We start from the raw sequence: 19,282 nt of genomic DNA, 5'->3' as shown, positions 1-19,282 counted from the left end.
TGTATGTGTGTGTGTGTGTGTGTGAAAGAGACCAGACAACATATAGAAAGTACACCATAATCTCTGTGTGTGTGTGTGTGTGTGTGTGTGTGTGTGTGTGTGTGTGTGTGTGTGTGAAAGAAACAGAGATACAAGCAGCTCTGCTGGGCTTGTGGAATTAAGAAGACAAGTTTTGTGGACTGTTTTCTCCTCTCTGTGGGTTCTGGAGATTTGGCTAATGATGCTACACCTGTGTGGCCACACCTTTCCCCTCTGAGCCACCTCTCCAGCCATAAAGAAGTCTGAGTCTTGGCATGGTATCTCATACTTTTAATCCCATCACTAAGAAGGCAGAGGCAGGTAGAGCTCTACATAGTGAGTTCCAGGCCAGCCTGGACAACATAGTAAAACTAAGACCTGTCTCAAAAAAAACAAAACAAAATAAATCTTGATGATAATTTTAAAATGACTGTAATTAACTGGATCAATGTTGGAAAATGGTACTTTTAGATTCTAAACAACTGTTATTTGTTAATCAGCACCAGTTCTGCTAAGACTGCCCTTGGCCCGAGAGTGCTTCCTAAACTACCTCAGAAAGGTAAGACTCTTCCTCTTCCTATTCCCATGTTACTAAAGTGTCACTACCTCTCCGGGGGACAGAGTGCTGCCCCCTTTCATTTGCTGATCTGTCCCAAGTGTCTGGAGCAGTATGGAGAAAGTGCCCAACAAATATTTGTTAAATGGAGAAAGTAAAGCCTGAATCTGTCACTATAGCAAATACTGTAGTTTCCTTGAGAAAATAACCCTTCTCAGAAGACACGCTGCTAACCCTCAGGTACTGCTGAGACCTTGGGCAAATGAGTTGTTAACTTTACCCGCATGGTGCACTCATCTGTAGTGCTGAGGTTGTGTAAGGACAGGGTGAGGTCATGCTTCAGATGGCCCCCTCACAAGGCAGTAGCACAGGCAGCCTTTCCTGGGATGGCATCTGTCATGCAGAGCAGGGACACCTGTGCCTGGGAAGCACAGGAAAGCAGTGTCTGCAGTGCTGCTGCTTTGCCAAGCACACACTTGGCTCTCTGACTAAATCTTCTGAAATCCTGACCATGCTTTTCATTTACAAAACGAAATGTTCAGCCTCTTACTACACAAATGGGTGCACAGAGAAAGCTCCACTTGCCTTTAGAGTCATGAAGCCCCATCTGAAGCGCCTGCTTCATTAAGACCTTGTGAATGCCTCCTGCAGGCCTCTGTTAGACTTGGGTAAATGCTCAGAGGAAAGAACTCTGATGGCTCCAGGTTGTCAGTGCCTGTGCTCAGTGTCCACAGCAGAACTGGTCGGTCCCAGCTCAGTGCTTGAGAAGAAGGCAAACTAGAGGTTAATGTAGAGACATCAGGATGCACCGCTCTGCAGAGCTCTCTGTCAAGTGGCACATCTGCAGTGAGTTGCACAAGGCTGCTAACTGTGGAGCAGGAAGGCTGGCTCCTCTGCTCTACTCTGGCTGTCTCCCTCAAAGTGGTGGTGATTTGTCCCACATGCAGCCACAGTCTTTGGTGGCTCCTGGTGCTTTTGCCCAGATTCTGCCCTGTCTCTCATAATGACCACTGAATAATTCTACCTGCCTCGCTGCCTGCTTTCCCAAGATTCAAACTGAATGGATTCATAGGCACCCTGTGGCTGTTGCCACTCTGCCTCTTGTCTGTTTCACACCCTCCCCATCCTCCTGACCCAGTGTGAGTCCAACAGAAAAAGCTCTCCCTGACATTCACCATCCTCCACTGCAAAGTGCTCAGTGGCTGACCCTGTGTGGGCTCTGACTTGGCACAGAGCCTACAGGAATAGTCACAGTGGCAATCACTGACCATGACCTCATGAAGTCCCCTGCTGCCAGATAGATACTCCTCACAAGTGTCACCCTCCCTTAACACTGTCCTTATTTAAAAAGAAGAAGAAGAAGGAGAAGAAGAAGAAGAAGAAGAAGAAGAAGAAGAAGAAGAAGAAGAAGAAGAAGAAGAAGAAGAAGAAGCAGCAGCCAATGACCCAGTTTCTCCAGTATAAGCCTGCCCCTGCCACTACTCTGTGCCCCAGCAGCCTGTGTGTCAGTAGTCCCTGGTCAGGACTGCACTTCAGCTCCTGGCCCCTCCAGCATCACTATCCTCCAAGACTTCCATCACAACACAACCATGTTTACCAGATCTCCCATCCTGATCTGTGCTCCCCAGAATACCCCCACTTTCTCTGTCAATATTTTCACTGTTTGAAATTTCCCCATAACAAACTTGCTAGAAAATGCAAAACTAAAACTCAAACTATAACGTAGCCTTCCAGGGGCTCTTCATCTTCCACGCTGAAAAGCATTTCCCTGGTCTTGTTTCTGATTCCCTACTTAGGAATCCATTGTCGTTCCAGAGCAGATCCCAAACCCCATGTCATTTCATGTGTGTGCAACCCTGTCTTCGTATCTTAAAAAAAAATCGAAAAAGTTCTTTGACCTCATAAGTGGGTTTTTAAAACAAATTAGTGGAATAAGGAACAAAATAAAATACAGTCAGTCATGTCTTAAGTCTCTTAAAGTACTTTTGTTTATTTTTTTATATGTATCATTGCTAAAATAAAATTTCTGAGGCTGGTAGCCTTCTAAAGAAAAGTGCCTTATTTAGACTGACAGTTCCAGAAGTGTCAAGTCTAGGAGCTGCATCAATAGCTGCAACAGCCTGCCTCGTTGCTAACCTGGAAAATCACATGGCTGAAGACAGGGAGTTTGTGGAAGCCTGTGTGCTCTATTCTTATAAGGCCTCCAGAATCCAGTCGCAGGAGTTGTATCCTCATGACCTTTTCTCGCCCATACTACCTCAGAACCAAGACAGCATTGCACATGTGGGGCTTGAGGAGACTCTCAAGTCACATAAACATAAACTACAATGCCTGTGTCACACTATCCATTAGTGCTTCAGAGCCCACAGGGCTTGTGTTCTGGATCTTGCTCTTTGCATCCTCAGTGTTCCTTTCTCATGTTCCTCTCTCTCCTCTGGGTTTCTGGCAGCTGTCAGCAGATGCAGATTCATGCTTTTGCAGAGAATTTTCTGAGTCACTATCCATCATTCTACAGAGAGGCTTGTAGCTGCTCTTATAACCAAGGTCCATTCCTTCACCTGCAGCCTGGAACCCACATTGTCACACTTGGTCATTGTCAAAGCTGAGTCCCTTTGTCGAAGTTTCTTGAAACCTGTGTGGCACTCTGAGAGCCTGTGGAAGCCCGAAGAGAGCATTGGATCGCTGAAACTAGAGTTACAGACTGTTATAAGCCGCCATGTGGGTGCTGGGAATCAATCCTGTGTCCTCTGGAAGAACAGCCAGTGCTCTTAACCAGTCATCTCTCTAGCCCCTAGCTTTACTTTTTGAGCCATGCCACATGGAGCTGCCTATGAACATGGTTCCCTGAGCTTCACCTCCTTAGAGAGGGGCATGGCAGGCCATTAGCAGATGCACTCTCAGGACTGCCGGACAGCGGATAGCACTGAGGCATCCCCTCTCTGTCTTTGGCCCTCTTTTCTGAGGATACTTTTTCTAAACACATTACAGGGTGAGGGCAGCACCCTTAGCGTGACTCCTTGGTGTACCTTCATGAGCACACACTAAGTGCCCAGCTCCCATACCAAGGAAAGAACCACAGTCATAAGACTACAGCTCTTACTTAGCCTCAAGGAACCCTACTTAGTAACAACAACAATGTCTCCCCTGTAGAGTACTGATACCAGTCATGTCTTCACTGCAAACTCTTTTTATTGACTAATTCATGCCATCCTCATGATCGTCCCTTGAGACAAGAGTTTTGAAGGTGAGGAAGTTGAAATTCAGAGTGGTTGCATAATTTGACCAAAGTTATATACTGACAAGGTTTGTTAGTTACTACTGTATTGCTCTTGAAGAGACACCATGATGACTTTTTATAAAAGAAAGCAGTTAATTGGGGGTTTGCTTACAGTTTTAGAGGGCTAATTCATAATTATCATAGCAGGAAGCATACAGACATGGCGCTGGAATCATAGCTGAGAGCCTTACTTCTGATCTGTACTCAGAGAGAAAGAGACAGTGAGCCTGGCGTGGGCTTTTGAAATCTCAGAGTACACACCTCCTCCAACAAGGCCACACCTCCTAACCCTTCCTAAACAGTTCTAGTAACTGGAAACCAAGTGTTCAAATATGAGCCTCATTCAAACCACCATATACACTGAGTGAGTGAGTAAGTGAGTGAGTGAGCGAGCGAGTGAGCTGGAATGTCCTAAAGGTATCACAGGTGGTGCCCTTCAAGTCCCTACTCTGTTACAAGGATTATTGTACAGAGTGGCATTTTCCAGATGTGGAGTAGGGTGCAGCTGTTAGAGAATGGAAGACACTGACCTAGGAACGTCCAAGCATGTGAAGTGGCAAAAGCAGCTTTGGATAATGTGTAACGTAGCAGTGCATGTAGTGACATGTTTATCTGTCCATGTGTGTCATCAGAGTTTAACACCGTGTGCCATGATAGTGGGTGGACAACAGAGGAAACCTCTTGCCAGTACTGAGAGTCATAAAATGAGGGTAAATAGGCACAGCTAGAGAAGTGAGTAGCACGCCCCTTCACAAGTAACTTTGTACTTTTGTTTGCTTGTTTGTTTTTTGGCTTATCAACAAGGTTTCTCTGTGTGGCTGTACTTTTAATAAACTTAAATACATGGCAAATGCTTTTGCTAAATAATATATTTAAAAAGTTATGCCTGCTGGGCGGTGGTGGCGCACGCCTTTAACCCCAGCACTTGGGAGGCAGAGGCGGGCGGATTTCTGAGTTCGAGGCCAGCCTGTTCTACAAAGTGAGTTCCAGGACAGCCAGGATTATACAAAGAAACCCTGTCTCGAAAAAATACACTGACAAAAACAAACAAAAAAAAAGTTACACCTGAGGAAGAATACAGGAGATAGCAGAGTGTGGTGGCACACAGCTTTAGTCCCAGCACTCAGGAGGCAGAGGCAGGTAAGTCTCTGAGTTAGAGGCTAGCCTGGTCTACAGAGAGAGTTCCAGGACAGCCAAGGCCACACAGAGAAACCCTGTCTAGAAAAAATAAAACAAACAGAAACAACAACAATCTAGGAGAAAATACTTAAAAATTTTTAAATGACTAAATTTATTAGTAGACTGACATACGAGGAAGTCTTCTTTTCATAAATCATATTATGTGTTCTTTAATTCTGGATTGATGTGGTCAGCACACACTGGCTTAGTGAAGGCCCAGAGCTGTGAGCTGTAATGTAGATCTTTCTCGGCCTCCGACTTTATCCTGGCCTGGGCTAGACATGGGTGAGCTTTGGGCTTGCTCCTCCCCAGCGCACACTCAGGTTAATACTCTGGATAGTGTTTGTCCTTTGTTCCATGACCATGACGCTGTCCACCGTCATCTGCTCTGTACCGTGACTCCTCTCTTGTCATCATTTCCCACAGTGGCACTAAGGAAGACGGAGACCAGCCATCATCTCTCCCTCGACAGAACCAACATCCCACCTGAGACTTTTCAGAAATCATCACAGTTGACAGAGTTACCCCAAAAGCCACCACTTGGAGAGCTGCCCCCGAAGCCTGTGGAACTGGCCCCTAAGCCCCAAATTGGAGAGTTGCCACCTAAGCCTGGAGAGCTGCCCCCTAAGCCCCAATTAGGTGACCTGCCCCCCAAGCCACAGCTCTCAGACTTACCTCCCAAGCCACAGATGAAGGACCTTCCCCCTAAGCCACAGCTGGGGGATCTGCTGGCAAAGTCCCAGGCTGGTGATGTCTCAGCCAAGGTGCAGCCACCCTCAGAGGTCACACAGAGGTCACACACCGGGGATCTGTCTCCAAATGTGCAGTCCAGAGATGCCATCCAGAAGCAAGCATCTGAAGACTCCAATGACCTCACACCCACGCTGCCAGAGACACCCGTACCACTGCCGAGAAAAATCAATACGGTGGGTGGGAGCCAGTGTCAGGCTCTTCTCGCAAGGCTCCAGCACTTCTTTCGTGGTGCTAGGAACTGGACCCAGGGCTGTATGTGTTCTCTATACTCCATCACTAAGCAGCATCCTCAGACTGCAGTTCCCCAGGGTAGGAGGAGGCTGTATGCTCCACCATAGGAAGAAAGCAGCAGCCCACACTCACTCTCCCACCGACTGAAGCATTGGCAGTGGTGCGGAGCCTGGTGGGACCAGCATTTGGACCCCAGCTGGCAGGCTCTGAGACCTGGCATCAATGCCTGATGTAACTGCCTAGCTAGCAATGTCCTTCCATTCTCTGGGTCTGATTCCTCAAGTCCAGAAAGGGCCTATGTGATACTAGCACAGTGGCCACATAGCATACACTCAGCAATTGTGCCTCTGACTCGAGCACCTCAAGGGTTGAACTCACTCTTCCAGAGGATCAGTCTCTGTCCTTGAATTCTGAGTAGCTTTCTGAATGCGTGTTCCTCACTGTGTCTCCCCACTGGAACCAGAGGGAAAGGCTCTCGGGGTTTAGTAGCCCTCCTGTCATTCCTCTGTCACACAGTCTCACACAGAGATTAAGGGAGAGAACCAAAACTCTTACTACTGTGTGAGCCACCTCTGCTGGGTGATTTTATTATCCCAATGCTGCACTAAAGGTAAAGCGGCCGTCCTCACACAGACCTGAGCCCACTGTTGGCTTGCCGGGCTTCCTGCCTTCCTCAGCACTGTTGACAGCTGCTCTAGTCTTTCTGTTGTGCACAAAACTCCAACTCCTGCTGCCTGCATTAGTGACAGTATTCCACGTAAAACTCCCTATAAGTGGACACACTGCAGGCCCTCTCAGTCTCAGCGCTGAGATGAAAGTCTGCTGCCATGGCTTTACCGATCTTCCAAGCACACGTGTCCCAACCCCTCCCCCCAGGAGCTTAGGAAGGAACCAGGATCATCAGGAAAGCCAGAGAGAAGCCAGGGACAGAGAGGAAAAGACACTTGGCCCAGAACACTTAGAGATAACTTGCTGTTCTTACTGCCAATGATCTAAGTAACTGGGTGCTAAAAGTATTCCTTAGAAGGTGTCAGACTCTGTTTCCATCTTCCTGTCTTCAGAGAACTAGAAGTACAGCCAAAAAGCACTGGTCAGAATCACAAGTGTTTAGACCCAGGCCTTCCCTGGCCTTCCCTGGCCTGACCTGTTTTGCGTGAGGCATTAAGAAATCCATCTGTGTTGCACATTCAACATGCAGAAGCTGCACATGGTGCTTTATGTCACCTCCAAACAATTTTTTTATGGCTTCTGCTGTCATTTCTCTGCAAGCTGATGCTGGGGCAAGCTGGACAGAGGGGAGGCAGATCCCCTCACGCATTTCGAGAACGCTGAGCTGCGGTTGCTACTTGGATTGGTTGCTCTCTGCCAAAGGTTACCTGGTGATGCCAGCCAGAGGAGGAACTGCCATTCCTGGGAATGTACAGTACCCAGGGAGCGAGTCAGTCTTCTACATACACACACACACACACACACACACACAATAATACCCAGGGAAGGTGTCAGTCTTACACACACACACACACACATGTGCAGTGCCTAGGGAGCATGTCAGTTTTTTACACTCAGACAGACAGACACTCAGACACAAGTACAGTACCTAGGGAGCGTGTCAGTTTTCTACACTCAGATAGATAGACAGACAGACACACACACACACACACACACACACACACACACGTGAAAGCCTAAGCTGGGCACAGAGAAATCACCTGGCTGAGTGAGTACCCTGTGAAGAGTGCTGTTCTGTTTATCTGTTCTCTACTCAAACCAGTTCTTCTTTTTTTAATTGCAGGGGAAAAATAAAGTGAGGCGGGTGAAGACCATTTATGACTGCCAGGCAGATAATGACGATGAACTCACATTTATTGAGGGGGAAGTAATCATTGTCACCGGGGAAGAGGACCAGGAGTGGTGGGTATGTACCTGTATTTATATGTCTGACCCTGCGTTTCTCTAGCCACCACGCCTTAGATGGCTGTAGGATCCTGCCTTGCAGGTGTGTGACTCACTCCACGTCACTCTCATCTGCCCCTCTGTCACTAAGTTTATGCTACAAAGAGACCATCTTACCTTGAAAACGCACCAAGAACATTTAGGTTACACTTTCCCCGTGATGTCCTATGGCAGCCAACTTTTTGTGTGTACTTTCTAGTTGTTCAAGAGCGTGGGTCACAGTGCATGGCCCCAGAGCTAATTCCAGGTCAGGCCAGGCTCTAGAGGTGAACTGCTGCTCTCACCTCAGTCACTCTCTGAGCCAGGAGGCAAAAGGCCATGGCCCCATGCAAGCTCAGCCCTTAAGCCAGTCCTCAGATCTTCAGGAAAGAAAGCACAGTGGCTTCCTCACACGCTGTTGGAATGTTAAATGACACAATCACAGTTGTGTCCACAAACACAAGCCTTGTTTCCATTTCTCAACATCAGCATGAATTCTTACCTCCTTCCAAGAGAGGCTCACATCTGTCTGCCAGGAAGTAACCTGCAGATCCTGGTTGGACCAGCAGAACCGGTGACTGCCCAGAAACACACATTCACTTGCTTGCACATGAGTACACATACACCTTCAACTTTCTTTTTCTGGACCTGCAAGAACTTTGTTTTGACTAAAGGAGTTTTCTCAACAGGGGTCGGAATGTTTTTGCTACCCTAGGTCCTTGGACACTGTCAGGACATGGTTGTTTTGTTTTGTTTTAAAGATTTATTATGTATACAGCATCCTGCCTGCATGTGTGCCTGCAGGCCCTGAAGAAGCCACCAGATTTCATTATAGACGGTAGTGAACCACCCATGTGGTTGCTGGGAATTGAACTCAGGACCTCAGGAAGAGCAGCCAGTGCTCTTAACCTCTGAGCCATCTCTCCAGCCTATCAGGACATGTTTTAATGATCAGGACCTGAGATTAGACTATGGATATAAAACAAGTAAAAGTCAGGTATGCCACTGACACTGTACACTGCTTAGGGAATCTCCCCAGTAGAGCACATCCACGGTGCTGAGGCCAGCAACCCTGTGGGTGGGCTTTGCTTAGGTCAGGATGAGCTAGGGATACTCAGACACCCTTCCCTGGCAGAGGATCTTCTCTGGCCAAGCCAAGTCTGTTCCAAGTGTACACTAAAAGGCCAGCTTAGGACAGTGACTCAGAGTCCGTAGCCCCCCAGTGGTATCAGTTACTAGTCCTGGGGACTTGACATAAGCTCATCCTGTCTGTAAACCTGTTTCCTCTGGAGTTGGTAATATCTAGAGCTCTCTTTTTTTTTGGGGGGGGGGGGGGGCTTGAGACAGGGTTTCTCTGAATAGCCCTGTAGACCAGGCTGGCCTCAAACTCAGAAATCCACCTGCCTCTGCCTCCCAAGTCCTGGCATTAAAGGCATGCGCCATCACTGCCAGGCTCTAGAGCTCACTCATCTTCAGTCTGTTAATGTTACTACACTGATCCAGCAGTGACCATAGTCACTGCTAAGAAACAAGTGACTCCATCTGAGACTCTTGGAAGAAAAAGGAACATTTTTATGACTTCAGAATCATGCCTCAGAAAAATGCTATAAGCCATCAAGACCCCTCGTCCCAGTTAAGAGCTTAAAATCCTAATACTCAGGAAACCTGAGCACAGAACCAACTAAGATTGGTAGGAGAGAGGTAGGCCAGGTCCTACCCCTAACCACATTCCTCCGAGGAGACCTGGAACATGGAGGCCTAGGCACAGCTCTTGAGTCCACACCACACTCTACTACAGGAAGGAAGCAGAAAGCTGGCCTGTCCGGCTTTCTGCCCAGCTCTCTTGTGCAGCCTTCTGTGTGTCCAGTAGGCGTTTGCAGCCAGTGCCCATGCTCTTGCTGTGCTTCCTATGGAGAGCCTACAACAGGATGCTTTTCAGTGCAGTTAACGTTGATCTCGTGGAGGTAATTAGGGAAGTTCTGCAAGTAACCGTGGCGTGCAGGTTATGCTGCAAATGGTAAAACTGCCATCAGCCACTCAGTCTCAGCCCACTGACCACATGTGCAGTAGCCAGAAGGCACAGGGCCCTGCCTGCTGTGTGCACAGTTGTCCTTTTTCATCCTAATCACGCAAGCCTCAAGAGGTACTTTTTTTTTTCAACCAAGTTTTATAAGCAAGAGGTTTGTGAAGGTTTGTCTGGGCTTATCCAGGGGATGACTGCGTGGACCCCTGACTCTTGTGGAAAGTTTCCTCAGTAATTCCATCTCTGCGCAGCACCAAGGGATACCCTGACACCTCCGAAAGGCCCAGGACTTGCTCTTGGTGCTGTTGCTTTGCCACACTGCCTCTTATTATCAAACACTGTATAGTTCACCACAGGGCAGGGCGGATGAGCTTGCTGCCACCCCAGGCCTACAGGCAGATGTGGGGTGGGCTCTCATCCAGTACACCCATCACTGGGTGCTACCTGCCATCTCCTGTCTAACTACTCCTTTCTTCCTACAGATCGGGCATATCGAAGGACAGCCTGAAAGGAAGGGTGTCTTTCCAGTGTCCTTTGTCCACATCCTGTCTGACTAGCAAAAAGCAGAACCTTCTGTCGTCCGTCCACACCCTTAATGCCAGACCGCTGTCTCCATGTAATCTTGTATACAACATGTATATAGCTGCTGTTACAGACCAAGAACTCATGGAAGGGCCACTCAGGAGGGGAATATAGTATGTATTGTAAATATCCTGTGGTCTTCTGCCTTCACCAGTATTAGGGTAACCTCGGGACCTGGTGCGCCTTACCGGTTTGCCAAAGCCATCCTTGGCATCTAGCACTTACATATCTCTGTGCTGTTTTATGAGCAAACAAAAACCAGGAGTATAGGAACTGCTGGCTTTCCAGGTGAGGAGTCTCCAGCAGCCGTTGAAGGGTGCAGTACCGACTCCTAACAATGCAGTATTCTCAACGGCGTTACTGAACGTGCAACATTAGCAGAGGTGGGTTCTGCGCTCCCGGTGGAACGTAAAGTTAGTCCCTGGCCAGCCAGCCTGTAGTTATCTGTGTACACAGTTTACAGCTACAAAAACCTACTTTGGTATTTATTACAGAAAAGTGTTCAGTTAGTCGTGTTATTCCTTCAGCAAATACTCACTGACACAAAACCCTCTGCAGCATTTTCCAGCATATGCAGCCTCGTGCAAGTTTAGATGAGTGGATTTGTACATCTTATGGCGAGTGGCCACCCCTGAGATATTACCTCATTATGCAGAAGTAACATATCCTTCATGACTATTTTGACAAAAGCTTAAAACCATGTCTGATGAAGTCCAACTTTCAGGAACCAAGGACTGCCAGAAACTCTCTGCCTCTACGTTATGCATGCATCTAGACGCTTACCCGAATTCTGCCTTTTATAAAGGAACAAACAGGATGAAGAAGTGAACTGTACAGTTTTAAACTTGATTGCCATTAAAGCAGAAGTTACAAGATTGCAACAATGCTTGTTTCTGGTCACTCATTTGGCCTTTTCCAGAGTGTTTGCACATGGTGTGGACGCAGCACCCCCAGCGGTGTTGAAAAGCGTCTAAGGGGTCAGTTCGACATGATTTTCTTCACTTTGTTCTTGATTAAACCTTTACTATTCAAGTTGGAAAACTTGTAAAGTCAGTCTTTCCGTTTTCTCGTGCAGAATCCAGGTGCTGACCCCACGCTTTTCTTTTTCCCCTCCTCTTCTCTTCCTTAAACTCCAATGCTAGAGTAATTTCATACCCTCAACTTAGCCAGTAAACACGTGCCCTTCAGGTCAGTTTATAACCGAGTTGTGGGACGCTGCTATGAATTGCACTGTGATAAAGCTCTCTGCAAGCCATCTCTGTCTGTCTGTCTGTCTGTCTGTCTGTCTCCGTTGTTGCTTGTGTTTTGCTTTCTTTTGATTCTTTTCCCTCTGCCCATTCAGCACATTGCATCTCCACCTTTGGCTTCAGAGTGAGTTTGGGGAAAGGATGGATGCGGTAGCTGTTTTACTCCTGGGTCCAGGACTGTTGTGATTCTGAGGTGTGCTGTCATGCCATGTCACATTTGGTTAAGTTCATTTTGAGCACAGCACAGAAGACAAATACTCTTAAACAGATAATCTTGGCCATGAATAAAAAACCCACTGATTTCACAGAAGCAGAGTTCCCGCCCCCCCCCCCCCCAAGCCTGTGGGAAGGGCCACAGTGCGCAGTAAACACTCAGTTCTGCCTGAGCGGAGACAGTGAGAACTCTGAATAGCCACCCAAGAAATAACCTTGCAGGACAAACCTGCAAAATGCTCCATCAGCTGCTACTAGGAACCTATCGTAAGCAATCGCTTCCATAGTGTCTGGGTACCCGGGTACCCGGGCATCAAACCCAGGAGCCAAAGGTGCCTGACAGCACACTGGTGTAAGGCCGGCAGCACCCGGCAGCCATGGTTTAGAGGCCGTAATGGCTTCTGGAATGTGGTGGTGGTCATTTTGTTCACACGTCCTTAAGATGCATCGAAGTTGCATTTTGGAGGTCTAGGCTGTCCCCTGATGATTTGAACATAAGCTGGTTTTTTAGATAAGCAAGTTCCATCTCTAAAATGACAAGGAGTTGTTATTCTCTTCTGCTGCCTGCAGGGACTCACACAAATGTATGTTCATCTCTTTCTTTTCTGGTTTTTTGTTTGTTTCCCATCAGGAATTTGAATTTCCTTCACTCCATCGTACTGTGGGACATAGGAAAACTAGGTAGACATTCCTTTGGCAATCTTGTTAAGTTTAAATCTGACCTTGTTCTAGAATGGGGTAAGCCACTATCTACAGTTTTGTACATGACATATTATTTTGAACATATGCAACCTTAAGAAAGAAAGATCAAATTCATTCCTTTTTCCCCCCTCAGAAGGGAAAAATTATGTCTGCAAACAGTGTGTCTTATTTTCCTGTTGGACAGCAATTGTTATTTATTTTTTTATTGCCTACTACTTGGACATGGTATCTAGGAGCCCAGTCATGCCTGCCACTAGTTAAATCCCACGTTCGTACCTGGGAGTTACCACGAAGCATCAGTACACTTTTTATTTCACATGTATTTAATGTGACAGTTTCTCAGTACTGTATGTGTTCATTTCTACTTTTTTAATATTTAAAATTGCTTTTAAATAAACATATTCTCAGTTGATCCCAAGCATCTGACATCAGGCCATTTTGTGAGTTGTCCACTACTTTCTGACTGGGAAAAAAAAAAACAAATGGTGTGGATTTCGGGCAGAGATGGGAAGCACAAGACACTCTTGTCACAGCTCCTGCTAGAGACGTAACAGGGGTGTAGCCTTCCAGGCTCACCCTAGTCCCCTCGCACTCCCACCATGTGTGAAGTTTTCATGAGGTGACAAACAATTGTTCATCCCAGATATGGCACTAAGGGCAAACCAGACAGTGTGAATCCGTGTGTTTTAACTGGGGCTACTTAGAGGTTTCCAGGAGAGGTTTCTCAGGGTCGTGGGCAGCTTATAGTCAGCTACACCGCTAAGAACTCTTCACTCCGGAGGGGAGGCCTTGTAAGCCTTACCTACCTGTTTCTTCCTAGGGAGGAACCTCCTGAGTCCCTCCTCCAGGATGAGTGTAAAGGCTCTCCCATGGTGGTCCTTGCAGGGAGTCTACTGAACATCCAAGGCAACAGAGGAGATTATTTGCATAACTCTAATTTTGTGCCTTTTTCTGTGGCAAGGATCATATGTTAATGTGCTGAGTGCTGCATCCACTGTCTTGCATGGTTGTCACTCCTGATGCAGCCACAACGTTGGGTGGATGAAACAAATGCACTCTACAGTATCTACTGTCCCCTCTATGCGCCCGAGGGTCCTGGAAATGAGGTACAGGGAAAAGTATGCAAGGGTGGAGGTTCATGGCTGGAAAAACCCTGAGTCAGGAGTCCACATGAGGCGTTCTCGCTCTGAGGCCATTCTCGAGATCCCTACAGTCAAGAGGCTTCATGACACGGTTCTAATCAGAGATAACTGGGAGCAGAAGAAAGCTGCATCAGGAAGATGTTGCCAGTTCCTCTTTTGAAAGCTAGTACACTTCCTGTCTGTTCACAAAGCGACACAAACACCATCCACCCAAGGAAAGCAGCTTTGACGGGGAAAGACTGTGATTTCCTATTGGGATCTTTCCGTAAGAGGGGGACAGTGACCTGTACAGTCCAGGATCCAAGGAGAGCCAGCTTATCTTGGGTTAAAATGCCAGTCTCCCATTGGTTGCTTATGGTTTCAATCCCATGACACACCAACTTAGCAGCTGACCTCTAGAGAGCTGCAGCCATATCTAGGGGAATGGTCTAGAAACTGGAGGGTCCCTGGGGTCACCCCTGGCTCTCTGAGTGCTCAGTACAAACAGCCCATATTCCTTCAGACGGTACAGCCTTCTAGGAGGTGAGCTTCCATGAGGCATAGCTGGATGATCCCCTCCAGGCCACAGAGAATGGCAGGTAACAGTTGCCAGCCCAAGTCCTGTGACCTCAATGTCACTGTCCCTCCCTTTTTCTCCTTGTCTTTTTCTACTCTAAGCCTGTGCCTGATCACCCCTATTTGTAAGTCTTCCTAACTCCCAGAGGGGTCGGTGGGGTAGTGACACAGACAAATGATGTTCAACTTTTATTCTGCCCTCTTCGGTGGGTTCTCATGTCTGGAATAAATTTAATCTCCCCCAGTTTTGCGTCGTGGGGCTATTGAATGGGCTCACTTTTGTCATGAGTATCCTGTTCACTGTGTGCCAGCATCTACGGGTGCCAGGCTGATACACTCAGCCTGGCTTCAGTGACCAGTCGTCCCTGTGAGGATGAAATCAACTGAATGCTAACATGAGCCTACTAAGCTGATTTAGACATTTCCTGTGTAGCCAGAGGAGACAGCTCCATGTTCTCCCTGCAACAGTCACAGAGCACGAAGAGGTCAGGTAAATGAATAAAATATATGAATCTTACAAATGTGGGCTCAGCTACAAGGGGACTGGCAACAGGGAGATGACTGTTAAAGATTCAACTTGCAGTCTTCAGGGCTAGATAGAGGGTGGCACCCCAAAGCAGCCAGGGCAGGTAGCAGTAAGCAAATAGGCCAGAAACAGACAGATGATTCCAGAATCATCTTGGCTGCACTGCTCCCAGCCCTGCCTTCCCTTACAGGATAACGGTGCTAAGGCTGAGTTCTCTGATGCTAGTTCACAGGTTAAGGAGTCACTTTAGTAAGAGTCAAGCCGTTCCTGGTCCTGGAGGCTAGATTGGAACCTAGCCTCCTAGTGTAAGCTTCTGAAAACAGGAGTGAGAGCTCAGAGAAACACAGCTGTTTGCCTAAGTCTTAGCACCCAGGGAACCCCAGCCAGGTACTTTGATGGCTTTTTGCTTCTACTAGGGGAGATGCCTCTGTTGGGATTTAAATGCCAACTTACAGTTCCAAGCAGACCGGAAAGCAAAGGGTAAATGTGTCACCTGCACCAGCTTGAAAATGCACTGGCTGATCTCTGAGCTTCTGGACTCAAAAGAGAACCAGGTTCCCAGACTCTGTCTCTGGAAACTGAGCCCCAGGAGAGAGCCCAAGAATCAGCATTTTAAACGCAGCCCTCAGGTGAGCCCCATGTACCAGCAGTAGACATGGTCACTCCAGGACTCCAGCTCCAATCTTAACTCTAGGATTGTCACCAGAAGTGAGGGTGGCCTAGTACCCTGTACAGGGCTTTGCACAGGGACCTGCTTTGATAGTGTAAACCCTGCCCCATCATGGACTTGGCACTTAGAAAACTGTACCTGGCACTTGCACCATAGAAAGGTACATGGAAAAGGACATAGACATTGGCATTCTACAGGCCCAGTTCATCCCAGCCACAGCCACATACCAGCAAAGGTGTCAACAGATATTACTGAGAGGCTAGCACAGGTTGCTGAAGCCCCAAGAGCCTCGTTTCCTTTGATGTGTGTGTGGCACTTGGTCCTCAGCTACAGTAGATGGAAAGGTGTCTTCCAGAGCCACCCACTGGTTTCCTTTGTCCCCTGTAGGCCAGGGAAAGCCCCAGGACTTCCTGTCACCTGCAGTGCATCTTCTGGTCAACACCAGGGTGACAGTTTATGGGCCTGACCGGACCATTTTTCCCCTTTTTGGGGGGCTTGGGGGAGAAGAGGGGATACTTCACTTAGGCTCTGAAGGGTGGGAATCGAATCAGGGGTACAGTTCCCACTTTGGCTTTTGTTTTAGGGTTTCTATTTTTCTGAGCAGAAATTGTTTGGTTATGTTTTGTTTCATGTCGTTTGAGACAGGACTGACCTGGAACTCACTATGTAAACCAGGCTGGCCTCAAACTTCAGGTGACTGCCCTGCCTCTTTGTCCTGAGTTCTGGGATGACAGGACCTGGGAATAAAACAACAACAAACAAACAACAACAAACAAAAAATAACACCTTGGGCTTGAGCCTTCATCTTTCCAAGCTTCAGGTTTTTCCTCTGTGTACATGGATAAACAGCAGCCTTCGAACTGAACTGTGGTTCCTAAATGAAGACAGGAAGTCGGAAGGATTCCCCTCACCTTCCTCAGTGACAAGTGAGAAATTAAAGAATCCACTGAGTGCTGACCATGCAGTCGGTGATCACTTGGCAGTCGTCGAATGACAGCACGTGACACGGTCAGTAGCTAGAAGGGACTCTGCTGCAAAGAGTGCTTGCTGCAGGAGGCACCAGATGGGTGTGCTGACACAGCTCAGTCCTGATGCCATCTCTGCCTAAGGATGTTGACAGATCCCATAGGGAAGGACTTGTTCCCCCAAGTCCTCAGCAGGAGTGACAAGCTGACAGTGGCTATCAGTTGGGGTTCCCACAGACTCCACTTGGACTCACTCGCTAGGATGGTCACAGAACTAACTGGAGGAAAGTCCTTCACCAGGTTTTTATAGAGGACATGGCAGAGGAACGAGCTGGAGATGTAAGTAGAGTAAGGTAAGATAGAAAGCGGGCTTCCAAACCAGGTTAGTTTCCCACCCTCCAACCAGCACCAGGCGCTCAGTTTCCTTCCTTGAAGCTCTATCCTTTTAGGGCCTTGTAGAGGCTTTGTTCTGTGGATGGTTCCTAAGGCTCCCCTTAACCTTCAGTCCTCTGCCCTTCTGGCTGGCTGGGACACAGAACTGTAAAGTCAGAATCCTCTTCTCTTACCTTGCTCTCTCCATAGTCAGCCTTGGGGGCCACAACCACCAACCAGTCATTGGCATATGAAAAAGACACTTGTCACTTCTGAGATTTAAAGGAATTGTGTGCCACAGTTGTGTGCCGGGGAAACAGGAGGAAGACCTGTACACACATTTCGGGATCTCTCTGGGCCACTTTTTGCTAAAGAGAGTGATAGAAAGGCATAGAGCTGCCCCCTTAGAAGCCTGTGGAGCCCCCTCACCCCCATGGGAGGTCAATGTTAGGGAGCCCTGCTGCACTTGGCTCAGCAGGCATAAGCTGCATAGTGCTGACTCCCACACAGAAACAGGCAGCGGGACAATGGGCCTCTTATGGAGTCCTAAGCCACAGAACAAAGATGCAAAGGGCACATTGTCTGACAGTGCAAACTTCGTTCCTGCTCAGCTGGAACCACTTAAGCCCTAATTGGGAACAGTGACATAGGCCTGTCATCCCAGCTACCGGGGAGGCTCAAACAGGAAGATCTTGAGTTCAAGACCAGCCTAAGCAACACACACACACACACAAATACTTCAGCCACTAGGACTCTACCTTCAGTTACCAGTCAACTGCTCCTCGCCGACACTCTCTTCATGGCTATGCCAAACTAAGAAAAAACCAGTGGATATGCCCAACCTGTCCCTGGGGCCTCAACTTTGCATCTCTACCCAAAGCCTAGAAGGCCCACCCTTGTCTGTACCACAGCAGAAGATGCCAATATATAGGATGTATTCAGTAATGAGAATGAACATTCCAGACTAGACAGAGATCCTACTGGGTAAAGGCACTTGTCACAGCAGCCTGACCACACAAGGTCCATGTAAAAGCTGGACACAGAGCGGCATCTGTCTGCAGTTCCAGCATATCCCTAACAGGGAGGTAGGAGTGAAAACCTGGACAAACCAGAAGCTCACAGGCCAGCTGGACTGATGCAGAATGCTTTAAACAAGAGGTCCTGTCTCAAGGTAGGAAGTTTGGACTGATAGCTGAGGTCCTCTGACCTCCAATGTGTACTGTGACACCCACGCAGGCCCACTTACACACCTGCACATAAACACACATGCGTACATACATGCACATGTACACACAAAAGGAAAGAAGAATGAAAGGTCAGTCTACAACCACATGTTAACAATATGCCGAATCTCACAAATGGCTGCCAAGTCTAAGAAGCCAGACTCGAAAGAATTAGGCTTTAAGATATTTAATCATCCAACTGGATGATCTGTGAGTTACGTGGTTATGTGGGAGAATGGGGTGACCACCAGAAGGGTCAGGGATTGGGGTACAAACACTAATCTATTTGTGTAGGGGCCTGTCATAGAGGCTTGTTCTGTCTGAAAATCAAGCTTCTTGCCCTTTCTTGTCCAGCCTATGCGCTTTTCTATGATATGCTGGCAACTGTCTAACTACCTCTTGCACGTTGTATTTGTATATTTATTCCTTTATATATTAAATTTACTTTATATAAACATATATTACATAACAATAAATAATGAAAAGAGGCTATGAATCTGAGAGGAAGCAGGGGACCATGGAAGAGGGAGGGAGGAAAGGAAAGAGAAAATGATATAAATACAGCACGTATGTATGAAATTCTACAAAATTAATTTAATTTTAAAGTAATTTCTAAGCCAGGTTTGATGGCACACGGGTGACCCCAGAACTTGGGAGATGGAGGCAGAAGGATCCCAAGTTCAAGGCCAACAACAGCTATATGATAAGACTCTATCTAAAAAGGCAAGGCAATGTTGAAAAGAAACCCTCATTTATGGCAAGGCCAGTTCTTGTGGCATCTCCATTACTGCCATAGATGTGATGAGCTACCAGTACCTGCCTCTGAACACTAGGCTAGGAAGAGAGGATAAATCCTTCCTAGGGATTTGGTGACCAGAAAGAGGACTGGAAGTGGTAGGGAGAGGGGAAAGGAAAGACTGTTGGAAGCAGGTTGTATGCATATACGAAATGTGGCAATGAAACTACTACTATTGTTTGTACAATTCGTGTACATTGTTAAATAGCTAATAAAACACAAAAATAATGTCTTTTGTCAAAAGTTGCCTTGCGCACCAGCTCCAACAGGCTATAAGGTATACCTTAACAAATATCTTTTTTTTTTTTTTTTTTTTTTTT

The 19,282-nt window shown here is 47.4% G+C and overlaps 1 protein-coding gene across 11 annotated transcripts in view; it reads left to right on the top strand.

Moving 5' to 3' along the window:
* Nucleotides 1-11,592, top strand: part of Asap1 (ArfGAP with SH3 domain, ankyrin repeat and PH domain 1) — a 289,301-nt gene extending 277,709 nt beyond the window's left edge. For all 11 annotated transcript variants that reach the window (XM_029469564.1, XM_021182730.2, XM_029469563.1 and 8 more), the window contains 4 exons: nucleotides 519-577; nucleotides 5,457-5,956; nucleotides 7,807-7,929; nucleotides 10,452-11,592. In XM_029469564.1, coding sequence (XP_029325424.1) covers nucleotides 519-577; nucleotides 5,457-5,956; nucleotides 7,807-7,929; nucleotides 10,452-10,526 — 757 coding nt within the window. In that variant the 3' untranslated portion in view covers nucleotides 10,527-11,592. The remainder of the gene's footprint in view (nucleotides 1-518; nucleotides 578-5,456; nucleotides 5,957-7,806; nucleotides 7,930-10,451) is intronic.
* The last annotated feature ends 7,690 nt before the right edge of the window (nucleotides 11,593-19,282 follow it).

This window comes from Mus caroli, chromosome 15 (assembly GCF_900094665.2).
Source record: "Mus caroli chromosome 15, CAROLI_EIJ_v1.1, whole genome shotgun sequence".
Taxonomy (NCBI): Eukaryota; Metazoa; Chordata; class Mammalia; order Rodentia; family Muridae; genus Mus; species Mus caroli.
The sequence above is the reverse complement of the archived record's forward strand: the minus strand, read 5'-3'. Positions and strand labels throughout refer to the sequence as shown.